At 36.8% G+C, this 14,523-nt stretch overlaps 1 protein-coding gene across 4 annotated transcripts in view; it reads left to right on the forward strand.

Moving 5' to 3' along the window:
* PGM2L1 (phosphoglucomutase 2 like 1) overlaps window positions 1-14,523 on the forward strand; it is a 54,878-nt gene that overhangs the window by 21,294 nt on the left and 19,061 nt on the right. For 3 of the 4 annotated variants that reach the window (XR_004288957.1, XM_032356392.1, XM_032356393.1), the window contains 4 exons: window positions 1,637-1,804; window positions 5,011-5,117; window positions 5,832-5,916; window positions 9,712-9,795. Coding sequence is in view for 3 of the 4 variants with exons in the window: in XM_032356392.1 (XP_032212283.1) it covers window positions 1,637-1,804; window positions 5,011-5,117; window positions 5,832-5,916; window positions 9,712-9,795 (444 nt within the window). In the remaining variant the exon portion in view is untranslated. The remainder of the gene's footprint in view (window positions 1-1,636; window positions 1,805-5,010; window positions 5,118-5,831; window positions 5,917-9,711; window positions 9,796-14,523) is intronic. The other variant, XM_032356394.1, reaches the window with a different exon arrangement.

The raw sequence follows: 14,523 nt of genomic DNA on the forward strand, positions 1-14,523 counted from the left end.
AAATAGCTATTCATATTCTTATATAGCCTGTGTATTTGCTAGTGTGTGACATTTATAAAAGGGAGATTCCTTGAGTTAAGGTTTTATGTAAGATACATATATACATATATAATATATATATACATATATTAAAGATTTTTATTTGACAGAGAGAGAGAGAGATCACAAGTAGGCAGAGAAGCAGCAGAGGGGGAGGGAGGAAGCAGGCTCCCCCCCCCCAGTAGAGAGCCCGATGCGGGGCTCAATCCCAGGACCCTGAGACCATGACCTGAGACGAAGGCAGAGGCTTAACCCACTGAGCCACCCTGGCGCCCCAATATATTTTTATTTTACAGGCTATTTTTAGCAGATTACAATTTCAGTTAATCAGAATTTCCATTAGTTTGTGGCATGTACTCTGGTTACTTTAATTCCACTATAACCAGAAAACTTTTCTGTTTGTTTGTTTGTTTGTTTGTTTGTTTGTTTTTAAAAGATTTTATTTATTCATTTGACAGAGATGACAAGTAGGCAGAGAGGCAGGCAGAGAGAGAGGAAGGGAAGCAGTCTCCCTACTGAGCAGAGAGCCCAGTGCAGGGCTAGATCCCAGGACGCTGAGATGACCTGAGCTGAAGGCAGAGAGGCTTTAACCCACTGAGCCACCCAGGTGCCCCCTTTCTGTTTAAATATATATTAATGTGTCTTTATTTCTTTGCAAGTACAAATATACTCTCATATTTAGCACCTTGTAGGTGCCTTGGTTTATCATTCGGAATATTCATTATTGTATAGGCTATAGACATAGAAGATCTAAGTTGTTAGTATGGACTAAATCCATACTACACAAAGTATGGAAGGGAGAAGTTGTGGTTCACTTTATTTTCGTAATATCTGACTCTGACTCTTAAAAAGAAAATACTGGAAAATCCCATACAAATTTTATTCCAATTTTTTGTTACATTTCTATTTGAAGTTAATTGTTTGTGAGCTACTATTTCAGTCAGGGGCATCCTTGAGCTTTATGAAAATAAGGTAAAAGATGTGATAATGAAACACAGAATTCTAAAATGTAGATGTTGGTGTGTTCTGCTCAGCAAGCCAAGTTTGGACTGAATTTTCATTCTCATTCTTATCTAAGTCCACATGTAATATCTAAGACCATTTTATGGTCATCTTTACTGAGTGGTTTTCTGTGATTTTAAAGAGCAGGAACACTTATCTGGTCACTTTGAATCACAGAGATTTGGGAAGTGGTTAAGTGTCTATTGATGGCTTTTACCCAATAGCTTCCACATTTCTTTTAACACTTAATAGAGACTCTAATTAATGTTATTTTTTGACTAAGAGGCTTATTTTGGATTCATAGCTCTTAAGTTTATCAATTTGTTAAAAAACTCTTGAATAGTATTACCAAAAAATGCTGTGATAATTAGAGATATGTAAATGGACTCCAGTAAGGGCCTGGCTCCTTGGGGGACTCTGGAAAGGGCCAGGTATTGTTTTATTATATATACTGATATTGATCATTAGCACCGTGGAATCTATAGTGTGTCTAGAACCTTGTGATATACACATAACACTTCCTGGCTCCTCAGAAGGGCTTCATATTAGGACCCTGCTTGTAATCCTGATTAAGTCTTAATACCTTTTTTTATAGAATCCCAAAACAAAAGAGCAGATTGAAAATCTGTTACGGAATGGGATGAACAAGGAGCTCCGGGATCGTCTTTGTTGCCGAATGACTTTTGGGACTGCAGGACTTCGTTCTACTATGGGGGCAGGATTTTGCTATATTAATGACCTTACAGTAATACAGTCAACACAGGTAAGAATTACAAAGTACTATACGTATACTTTTTAATCACACTATTTTTTGGCTTTCTAAATTAGGTTGTGCCTTTCTAAAAACAAAAACAAACTTTATATCTAGGAAGGTACTTTTTTAAGTAAAAAATGTGGAATAAATCCTGATCTTTGGTCTTGCATAAGATTTATTTTAGAAGGCATTTGTGTATCTTCCAGGTTATAGACTAACTTTCTGATTGAGTTCTTTTGGTGACCATACTCAAACTCTTGACATTGTTAATTTGCATTTGAAATCAGGAAATGGATATTGACATTTCCAACTGATAGAAACAAACTTAGAAAAAAGAGAATTACTCATTTTGGCATATGGCCATTGATAAAGATTAACCAGAGTATTTGGAAAATGTAATTAAAAATATTTACCTTTAACATGGTTTTCCATATCCATGAGAGTTCTTTAAGAGTGTCCATATCCATGAGAAGTTTTTTAAATTTAAATTCAATTAGTCAACATATAATACGTCCTAAGTTTCAGATGTAGAGTTCAGTAATTCATCAGTTGCGTAGAACACCCAGTGCTTATCACATCGCATGCCCTTCTTAATGCCCATCCCGCAATTACCCTACCCCTCTGCCCACCTCTCCCCCAGCAACCCCCAGTTTGTTTCTTATAGTCCATGAGAGTTCCTTAAAACAGCTTATGATATGCTACAATTTATTTCTCCCCATTTTTATGCAACATAGAAACAGATTACTTTCTTTTTCTAGTGAATCATTCCTACTGCTTCAAGGAATTGAATACTTTTGAGGCTAAAATGCATTTAGCATATACTAAAAATAGTTCTGGACCAGAGGATTGCTCAGTAGATATAAAGATATAATTCTAATCAATAGCGCCAACAGTAAATCATCCTTAGCCTTGTTCTGAGGGAATTCTCTAAAGGCAAAGGCTAATGCAGTTGATGGGGAAGAACAGACGACAAGATGACTAAATAGGTAGGATACGTGCCACTTCTGCACCCGTCTCCTTTCTTTCCCTCATCTAGAGATGTGTCAGCTCACTTTTTAATAAATTTATTTCCTTATAGGCTTTTAATAAAGGAAGATTCCTTGACTTTACAAAAAGGATTGGAGGAGGTGTTTCAAAATCATTTTCTATGGAAATGTAAAGTGTTACTAGAGTTGAGATTCCGTTATGTGAAGTGGAAAAGCCTAATGGAATCTGATTCTTAAGCCCTAGCCCTTTTCAGAATCTAGGTTTATGGGGAGAAGCAAAGGTGATTTTTAAACCAGAGAATAGTAGGAAGTTCTGTGAGATTTGAGGATAGCATCATCTTTAGAAATAAATAAATTGGTGAAACTAACCAGCGTGGGTTATAGCAAGAATGCGTGCACGCACACATCCACAGACTCACACCCACAGTCACAGGGAGTATAACCAGAGCGCAGGGGTGTAAGAGCACAGACTCTGGAGATCCTAAGCAGCCCAGGTTCGGCCACTTGCTGCTGACAAAATCCAAAGGCAGAGAAACAGAGTGGTGGTGAAACAAGAAAGGAATTTCAGTGTGCCCAACACCAGGAAGACAGTGGACTTAACATCTCAAAGACTCTCCAAAGGGCTGAAAAAATTTCTACATTTATATAAGGAAAGTGTAGGACAAAAGTAGTGCGTATGTGCAGGTGGGCAGTAAAGGTCAGGTCAATCGCTGTCTTGGGGTCACTCATGCAGGGTCTTGCTGGCATTATTGGAGGGGTAGGTAGTTTTGGCTCCTATCACAAGATGCTTTGCCACCTGGGGTTTTTGCCTGATTTAAGAGATTAGCTGGAGAGAAGAGCTTAATCAAATACCAAGTATAGACTAAGGCCGAAAGGGAGGTGTTTGAGGTTGTCTTTCAGGAATAGGTTGGAAAGAATAATTATATCTGAAAGAGGGGTCCAGAAGTCACTGGGGCCTTATGGTGCTGCCACATATTGTCTTAGCTGAGCCTGCCATATAGTAGCCTTCAGTAAATTTAGGTGAATTTAGGCCTTGGGCAAGTCATTGAGTGGAGCTTCAACCTTATTCTGTCTGCTCTTTTCTTTGAAAAGATGTTGAAGGACAGACAAAAATAGGAAAGGTATCTTAATTTTTTCTTTTTGGGGTTGTAAGGATTAAATGTGCCAACATTTGTGAAAGTGGTTTTAAAGGACTGTACAATATGAAGTATTATTTTTAGAGATGAAAGCATTTATTAAAGTTAGCAAATCATTCATAGGACACTTAAATGGTTCTAAATTATTGTTGTGATGTTTTCAGTATTAAATACTTTCATTTCTTTTTTTGTCGCCATCGGCTGCAAATTTTCCTAGTTTATGAAATTTTCTTTCTGTGAGATTTTAGAACTAAGGAATTGCAAATGGGATCAGCCATCTTAAGAAATGTTCTAATGAAAAAAAAAAAAAAGGAAAAAAGAAATGTTCTAATGGGGCACCTGGGTGGCTAAGTTGATAGAACATGCACACTTGGTCTTGGGGTTGGGGGTTTGAGCCATGTTGGGTGTAGAGGTTACTTAAAATTAAAGAAAGGGAGAGAGGGAGGGAGGAAGGAAGGAGGAAAGGAAAGACAGAAAGACAGAAAGAAAGAAAAGAAAAGGAAGAAGGAAAAGAAAGAAAAGAGAAAGAGGAAGGAAAGAAGGGGAAGAGGAAAGGAAAGGAAAGGAAGGAAGGAAGAAAGGAAGAAAGAAAGAAAGAAAGAAATGTTCTAATGAAGGTTTATGTTGCTGATTTAAAATGTTTGTGTCATGAATAGGTCAAATCTTTTGTTTGGCTTCAGTCTTGAGATTTAGCAGGGCCTAAAATGGTCAAAATTTTGTTGTCTACAGCCAAAAGGCAAGAAACAATTTCTTTTGGTTCTTCTAACAATTTTTTTTTTTTTTTTAACCATACTGACTCTCTTGTCCCTTCTTTATTCCCTAATGTTTTATGTATCGTATTGGCTTTCATAGTTACTTAATTGATATTTCTGTGGTATTAAATGTGTCTGACACTTGAGGGAATAAATGTTTGTCCTCTCAGATTTGAGGACTGAACAGTATTGTTCCCACACTGGTAAACACAAGCATAAAGGTGGAAGCCAGTTCCCTGTGAGCCAATAAACTGCACACAACACATAAAAATAATGGATTTTAAATGGTGGAAAATGCAGGTATTAGTCAGGAACTAATCTTTTGTGTTTATCTGCTTCAGGGAATGTACAAATACCTTGAAAGATGTTTCTCAGACTTCAAGCAGAGAGGCTTTGTTGTTGGGTATGACACCCGGGGTCAAGTAACTAGCAGCTGCAGCAGCCAGAGGTACAGTGTGAATTGTTTCAGAGATTAAGTTGGACTGGAATAAAACCTGAAAAACAATTAGTGGTAGGATTTCTGAAACAGGAAACTGTCAACTAGAAATGTGATCACATGCTGATGTTTATTTTAGAGCTGAAATGGAAGCATGTTAAATCTTCTATTATAACCTTTCGCTCTTACAGGCAGAATTAAAATTTTAAATATTTAGAGTTAGTATTTAGAATGACATAATGGTTTATGTTATGATTTTAATATTTTGGCACAAGTATCAGGTAGGAGTGATTGTATAACTTGTATTCTCTCATTGTACTCACATTTAGTTAGTTTTAGGGCATTTTCACACATAGATAATCAGGAGATAGCAATATTTTTTTCAGGGCTTAATTATTTTTGTTTCTTGAATTCTCTTAATTCACTTTCCTCAATTCTTTTTGCCTTTCGTGGGTTTTATTTCTTGGTAAAGAAGGATGAATGAGGAAAAAGAAAGAAATTAAGATATCAGTTCTATTTCTTATTAAATTCCTTTTCAAAAAATCTTATTTAACATTTTTAAGTTGGGACATGAAGCCTAAATAACCAGTGATTGTAAGAATTTGTTGTATTAGGCTACTACATATTCAGAATAATTACAATATGAAACATTTATTTTGTGGAGGGTTGGGTTTTAAAATGTGTGGTAAGCTAAGGACTAAGTGAAATCTCTATTTTTGTTTTTAGACTTGCTAAACTCACTGCTGCAGTCTTACTAGCCAAAGATGTTCCTGTGTACCTTTTTTCAAGATATGTTCCTACACCTTTTGTAGTAAGTGTGTCATGTTATTGATTGTACACTTTGTTGCTCCTAAAAAGATTTCTTTTTTTTTTTCCCTAAAAAGATTTCTTAATTCAACTGGGATTCAAATCTTTGTCATGCTTATAGTTCTATATTAAGTGATATGAAGGACAAAAGGAAGGAAAACAAATTTTGCTCTGAGTTTATTTTCACTGAACAAGCGTGTGTTGACCCACCAAAGAATTTGATCTATAACAAGATGACAAGTCCACAGTCATGGTCTGATATTTTAATACTCTTCTTCCAGAAACTGGCTTATCAGGCAGATTAAAATGGCTGAGGAGGGGCGCCTGGGTGGCTCAGAGGGTTAAGCCTCTGCCTTCGGCTCAGGTCAGGATCTCAGGGTCCTGGGATCGAGCCCCGCATCAGGCTCTCTGCTCAGCGGTGAGCCTGCTTCCCCCCTCTCTTTCTGCCTGCCTCTCTGCCTACTTGTGATCTCTGCCTGTCAAATAAATAAAATCTTAAAAAAAAAAAAAAAAGAAATAAAATAGCTGAGGAGAGATTTGGACACACTATTAGCATGCTTGATCTGAGTGTGTGTGTGTGTGTAAACACTATATTTAGTAATGGTAGGATATTCTTTTTTTTTAAAGATTTTATTTATTTATTTGAGAGAGAGACAGTGAGAGAGAGCATGAGCGAGGAGAAGGTCAGAGAGAGAAGCAGACTGGGAGCTGGGAGCCCGATGTGGGACTCGATCCCGGGACTCCAGTTTCATGACCTGAGCTGAAGGCAGTCGTCCAACCAACTGAGCCACCCAGGCGTCCAGGATATTCATTTTTATCAAGCAGGGGAAAAAAGGAAATACCAGAGAACTGCTTATCAAGCCGTAGTTCTGGACCTCAATGCAATGAGATCAGAGATAAGAAACTCATAAAACCCCATGTGTTGGAATTTTTAAAACATAATTCCTGGGTTAAGGAAGATACAATAATGAAGATTAGAAACTACAGGCAGTCCTTGCTTTGAGTGATATTGTAGGACTGTAAAGATAACTATCAGCTGAAACCATGCACAGTGATCCTTAATAATCAAAGGGAAAATTACAACTGTTCTGCAAACTTTAAAGTTTTTTGTCCAAATTTTAAGAATACCCTATTCTTGGTTAAAAATGTAAGGAAAAGAAAAAAATAGTAAAATTAATACTTATGTAGTACACTGTAATTAAAACATTAAAAACATTGAGAATGAAGTGTTTTATTTCTTGGTAAAAAAAAAATTTATCAAGAGTATGAAGAGGACAGGGGCATCTAGCTGGCTCAGTTGGAAGAACGTGTAACTCTTGATCTTTGGGTCATGGGTTTGAGCCACATGTTGGGCTAGACAGGTAGATAGGTAAAGAAAGTATGAACAACATGTGCTTCTTATTGTATAACTTAATAGGAGTGAGCATCCTTTCTATTTCTCGGTGAACTGTCACATTCCTTTATAAGTTTGGGTCAGTTTCCCATAGTGTATCCGTTGTACTTTCAATGTTGTGATTTTTCTCTGAGAGTTCCTTTAATGTGAAGGTTTTTTTTTGCCAATATCACTTCCCCCAGGACATCTTCATCCTTTTTGTCACAAGCACATTCCTCACTTACATCCATATGTTCACCTACACTAAGCTCATCTGGTTGCACATTGAGAGTCTCTTGAATGACAGCAATGTCATCATTCCCAGCTATTTTCTTCTGTAATTCCACTTATGTTTGATTTAAATTTCCCTTCCATTGTTGTCACTTTTTGTTCTTTTTCTACCCTCTAATCTTTCTTGGCCAGTTCCTTCTTTCAGTTATCCATTTTTGCAAACTATCCCATGGAGTTAAGTAGGCAACACAACTACATGCTTTGCTGTCTGTTGAGAGCTGATAACAGATACACAGGTCACTGGCAGACTTTAACAGAGTGACGTGATTGGTCACTGGTCATGACGGATCTCTTATATACATATTGTTTATGGACTGAAGAACTAGCAAGTTTGCACTTAATATGGTTTCTCACAGTTAATATACCATGGTAACTGAAATTTGAATGCATTGTTGGGAAATTGTGCTGTTGTTGACTATATTGTTGGGTGTTATTTAACTAAAATATGGTATCAGAAATTCATGTGTTTTGGAACTGTGCAAAGCAAGGACTACCTGTATTTGAAACTGAGCCACAATGAAAATAGTAAATAACAAAAATTATGGACTATAACTAAAGCCCTACTTCAAGGGAAATACATAGCCTTAATGAACATATTAGAAAAAGGGAGGATGAAAAAATAAAGAGCTTAGTATGTTATAGTCAAAACAGATTAAATATAAATAAAGTAAAAGAAAGAAAATAGTGAAGGTCTGAGGTAAAAATCAATTAAATAGAAATATTTTAAAAACAGGGTATGAATAAAAGCAGAAGTTGACTCTCTGAAGAGACTAATAAAAATGGACAATACTTTCGCAAAGATGCTCAAGAAAAAAAAGATACAACAAATTAAAAGGGAGCATAATATATATACTAGAGATTAAGAAAACCACAGTATTCTGAACATAATGCAAATAAATGTGAAGGCTTAGATTAAATTAGCCAATTTCCTAGAATAATTGATACATCAAAACTAATAAATAGAAAACCTGAAGAGACTTATAACCATTAAAGAAATACAACTGGTATTTTTTTTTTTTTTTTTAGTCTTCTCAAATTAAAAATGGCAGGTCCAGGTAATTTTATTGGGCCAGTTTTCCCAAATATTTGAGAAATAGATAATGTCTCTATAAACCATTCTAGTGATTCACTGGCAATATACTGAGTTGTTCAAAGAAGTGAAAGAATCACTAAACAATTAGCTCTAATGAATGACAGAAAACAGGAAGGGTTCAGAAATCTAGACCATGTCTGTAGGATTCTGCCATTGGGTTGCCAATTCCAAATACCATCAATTCCGGTATGTTAGCCTTCCTCTCTCATTACAGGTAGATTTACTCTAATATGTAGGGAATATATTTTTAGCAGTCCTCCTTGGCAATTCTCTTTGACTAGCTGCAGAAGAAACATCTTGAGGAAGGCCTCAGACCAGGTTTGGATGGTTATGAGCCAGTCTCTGAATCATATCATCAGGGGAATAAATTACTCTGGTCAGACCTGGATCTTTTGTTCCCTATGGCCAGGAGAAGAGAAATTAGAAGTGATGGTAGAAGGGGTAGGAGGGATATTCTAGGCTGACAAATGGTAACTACTACAGAGAAAAAGGGAAATCTAACCTGGAAATTAACTTTGGGAGAGAAGATGGTGACTTGACCTGTATATGTCATATATATATGGAATATATATAAAGATCTTCAAATTGGAAGTCAGTAGGCCTATGTTATTCTACTCTTGAATCTTCTCCCTTATGATTTTATAATGTGTAAAATGTGATAGATTAGGTGATTCCTAAATGAACTCCCAACATAACATTTTTAAGATTACTTTCATAATTCATATTTCCAGAGTCTGGCATATAGTAAGTGTTCATTAAATATCTGTTAAATTTAAAAAAAAAGAAAAGAAAAGTTTATAGGGCTAAGGTAAATTAGACCAGGAGGAAAAAGCCATTCAGTCTAACATCTAAGTGGCTACTGGTGACCTAACAGTTAGATGGCTTTAGCTATATCCCAGCCATTGTATCTGGAGTTGATTGTTGAAGTCATAGGCTGTTTTTGTCTTAATGCCTTCTCCTGTTACTTAATCAAGGTTATTCTTATATCAAATGTGTAAGTAGCTGAAAAGCAAAATGGAATTATGGCATTACTGTTTTTTCAGCCATATGCAGTCCAGGAGCTCAAAGCAGTTGCAGGTGTGATGATTACTGCTTCTCACAACCGCAAAGAAGACAATGGATACAAGGTAAACCTGGGACTCTGGATATTTGCTTATTTCACAGTTATTATTTTATCTGTTTATTTGTTTATTTATTTATTTAGGTTTAGATTTTTAAAAATAATATATGCTGAGTATATTCTCATTGCTGAGGAGCAGGTTTAGATGTTGGGGACAGGCAGATAAAAACATGAAGGCCAGCCCTCAAAGGATGTTTTTTCCTAATGACTTTTATTACTTCTCAATGTGTATGACTATGAAAATCTCTTCAGTGGTCTTTTTGCTTCTAGTATATTCCTGCCTTTGATATCCCCATCCTATCCCCAAATCCACCCCGTCTACCATTTTAGAAACAAAGTCATATTGTACTGAGAACTTAAAGAATGAATGAGAGTTGGCAGGAGGAGAGCAAGAGAAACTTGATCTTACTCTCCTTTCTCTCCAGTCTTATACTGGGACAAAGGATCCATGTGATGTGTCAGCTTCCATGGCAGAAAGCAGGGTGGAGAAGGGTGAAGACTGGCAAGAGAGGATACAGCACATTATTGAGCCAGTGTCTGGGGTTCCTGGGTGATGAGTGCATGACCTTATATTTGTTTTTCTTCTTGTATGGGAGGTCTTCAGGCACACTGAGCTCTGTTTTACTGGAGAAAAGAAGATTTAATACTAATTTGAGATTTGGGCCCTGGCTAGCTACCATGCACAGAGGCAAAGAAGAAGCATGATTAATTCAGTTGGGGACATACTATGTTTGAAGTATTTGTGAGCCAACCATGTAGCAACATCCTGTAGGCAACTGGATATATAGCTCTGTTGCCTGGGGGAGAAATCTAAGCTAAAGTTACAGATTTGGGGGTCATGATATATATTAGGACATGTAAGATGTAAGGGTATTTGGAAGTCTTTTACTTGGATATGTGACCCAGAGATAGTATATAGTAAAAAACAAGCCCAAAAGAGATCCCTAGGGAATACCAACTTCAAGGGAAGGAAGGAAGTGCAGGAGATAGGAGAAAGACCAGAAGAGATTAGTGCCATCAAAACCAAAGTGAGAAGAAGAGAATTGCAAGGAAGAAGAAGTCAACTGTTGAAGAGAGCTGAGAACCCAGATCTCTCCTCTGACATCAGATGAGACTCCTAAATCCATTAAGATGTCTAACAGATATTTCAGAATTAGTGTCTCTAGAATAGAGGTCTTAATTTCCCCTACAGCCTCTCACATACATGCCCCAATGTGTTCCTTTCCCATTCTTCCCCATCTCTGTAGATGGACACTACCACTCACCCAAACAAAAACCAAAAATTATTCTCGATTACTACTTTCCCTTCACTCCTAACATTTCACTCACTAACAGGTTTTACAAATTCTACATCTAAAATGTATGTTGGAATATGTTTGCTTCTGCTCACTTCTACCTCCACCATTCTAAAACATGGTTATCTTCTATCAGAGCTACAGCATCATGGCTGGTCTCTTCCCCGCTCCCATTGTTCTCCCTAAAATCATTTTCCACCATGCAGCCAGTTGATCTTTGAAAATATGAACAGGTCATGTTACTTCCCTGCTTAAAATTCTCCAGTGACTTCTCATTATCCAAATAAAATCCAAGCTCCTTACCTTGGGGTTTACAGAATCCTGCCTACCTCTCCAACCTAATTTCATTCATTCCTCTTCTGTGCTCACTGTGTTCTAGTCACACTCCCACTTCTTCCTTTTCCTTTGTCTGCCAGTATACCAAGCCCTCTCCCATCTCTGAGCCTTTGTAAATGGTTTTGGCTCTGCTTGCATTGCTCTTGCCTTGCTCTTGCCTTCATCTTGCGGATTTGTTTATTTTTATCCTTCAGGTTCCTGCCCAGATGTTATTTCCTTGAAGAGACCTTCCCAGGCCACCTTATCTGAAGTGGCTTCCCTCAATGACTTTCTCATCATCTTGTTTATTTCCTTCACAGAGCTTATCGCTGTCTGATGATCTGTTTTCTTGAAAATGAATTGTTTTCTTTATTGAGTTGTTTGACCTTCTCCAACCCTGTTCCCCAATATAAACTCATGGGTGAAGGGCCTTGGTCTGTTTTGATGTTCATTGCTAGTGAACATATTTGTCACATAGGAAAGCCTCAAAGGTTTTTTTTTTTTCTTTTCTTAAAATATACACACAAGTTAAAAAGGATAAAAGTTAAACAGTGTATAAAGTTAAACATAAAAAGTGTCTCTCCCCATACCCCATAAAAGCCCTATACCCCTTTTCAGAACCAAATACAGTTTCTGGTTTTAGTTTCCCCCTAGCACGTGTAATCATATGTGTATTTGTCACTCTCACTCCCACATTTTTCCCCCCATAAATAGCAGAGTACTATATGGAGTGTTCTGCACCTTGCTTTTTCACACAACAGTATGAAACAATCTTAGAGATCATTCTCTTAGTCAACTGATAGGGAGATAGTTCTGCCTCATTCATCTTTAAAAGTCTATATAACAAACCCTGATTTATTGTATTTTATTTATTTTTTTAAAGATTTTACTTATTTATTTGAGAGAGAGAGAACAGGAGAAGGGCAGAGAAGAGTAGAGGAAGAGGGAGAAGCAGGCTTCCTGCTCAGTGGGGAAGAGAACACATGGGTTGGGGGAGGGACAAAGGGAGAGGGAGAGAGAAAGAATCTTCACTCATGCAGACTCCATGCTGAGCATGGAGCCCAACGTGGAGCTGGATCTCATGACCCTGAGATCATGATCTGAGCCAAAATGAAGAGTGGAATGTTTAACAGACTAAACCACCCTGCTCCCCACAATCCTGATTTATTTAAGCAATCCTCTGTTTGTGAACAGTTCATTTGTTTCTAATCTTCTGCTATTTATAAACAGTGCTACAAAGAGTGTTCTTCTACATATGTCTTTGTTCATATGTGTAAGTAGATTTATATAATCAGTATGGAATAGTAGTTAGAACTTGGGTTGGGTTTAAAACCTGACTGTAGGATACTTGGGTGGCTCAGTAAGTTAAGTGTCTGCCTTTGGCTCAGGTCATGATCCCAGGATCCCGGGATCCCGGGATCAAGCTGTGCATTGGGCTCCCTGCTCAGTGGGGAGCCTACTTCTCTCTCTCTCAAATAAATAAATAAAATCTCTCTGTCTCTCAAATAAATAAATAAAATCTTTAAAAAATAAAGAAATAAAACCTGTCTGTGCAACTCAGAGGCTCATTTCTCTGTACTTTAGTTTCCCCATCTGCAAACTAGGGATAATAATAGAACCAAGGTCATAGAGTGGGAGTGAGGATTAAAGGAGATATTGCAGGAAAAATGCCCAGTGCTCAATAAATGTTAGCTGTTGCTTGTAATTTTTTCATTTGCTGCAGTGTCCAATATTGTAGCCACTAGCCACCTATGGCTATTGAACATTTAAACTATGACTAGTCTGAATTGAGGTGTGCTGAAAGTATAAAATACACACCAGATTTCAAAGACTTACTATGAAAAAAGAATGTAAAATATTTCATTAATTTTATATTGATTATATGTTGAAATGATAATATTTTGGATATATTGGGCTGTATGAAGTATATTACTACTAATTATGCCTGTTTCTTTTTATCTTAATGTGGTTACTAAAAGCTTTAAAATTATGTAAGTGGCTTGCATTTGTGGCTTACATTGTATTTCTATGGCATTGTTCATCTATATCATAAATTTCTAGAAGTGAAACTTTTGAGTCAAAGCAGTATGAAAGAAAACTTGTCACTATTTCTTTGAGGTGGTTGTACCAACTGCTACTCTCCCTAACAGCGTAAAAGGGTCTTTATCCCATACCTCCCATATTATCATTTTGGTCTTTGCCAATCAGATAGATGAGTGTTATGTTTAATCTGCACCTGTTTTAGGAGTAAGGTAGACTGTCTTTTCATTTACTTGCATTAGATTTGTTTTCCTTTTCCTGAGATGTCTGTTAAAGGTTTTGTTCATTTTTCTCTTTGATTATTGCTCTTTTTCTTAGTGATTTGTGGGAACTCTTTATATATAAAAAGTAGCTCTTGGTCATCAAATATACCCTATTATCAAAATACCTCAATATTTTGCAGATATTTCCCCCCATATCATGACTTTATTTATATTTTTCCATGCATGATACTATTATATTTTTTCCATTTTGGGGAAAAGGCTATTTTGGCATTTTTATTGGTATCATATTTCATTTGTAGATTAATTTAGGAAGCTTCAACATGTTTATAATATTTATTGAGTCTCTTCATTCATGAACAGGGTGTATCCTTCTGTTCTTTCAAGGCTTCTATTATATACTTTAGTAATATTTTAAATATTTTTAATAGGTCTTTCATATTTTAAGAACTTTTTTTTTTTTTTTAAAAGAGGGAAAAAACGGGATTGTGAGAGGGAGGGCCAGAGGGAGAGGGAGAGAGAATCCTAAACAGGCTCCATGCTCAGTGTGGAGCCCAAGACAGGGCTCCATCTCAAGACCCTGAGATCATAATCTGAGCTGAAATCAAGAGTCAAACACCTAACCAACTGAGCCACTACAGACCCCTTTCAAATATTTCTTTTAAAGTTTGTTCATGGATATATTTTGTTGCATGGATTTTTCTGTTACTATATCAGATAGGGATACTTTCTGCTACAGATTTGGAAAACTTATGGGGTTTTCTGTCAGTTTAAGCTGATAGGAATTGATTTCTCACACATGAAGTTAAGTCCAGGGTACGTGGCTACTAGCGGGATTCTGTAGCTCAGTGTTGTTGCGCCTGG

Source organism: Mustela erminea, chromosome 9 (assembly GCF_009829155.1).
Source record: "Mustela erminea isolate mMusErm1 chromosome 9, mMusErm1.Pri, whole genome shotgun sequence".
Taxonomy (NCBI): domain Eukaryota; kingdom Metazoa; phylum Chordata; class Mammalia; order Carnivora; family Mustelidae; genus Mustela; species Mustela erminea.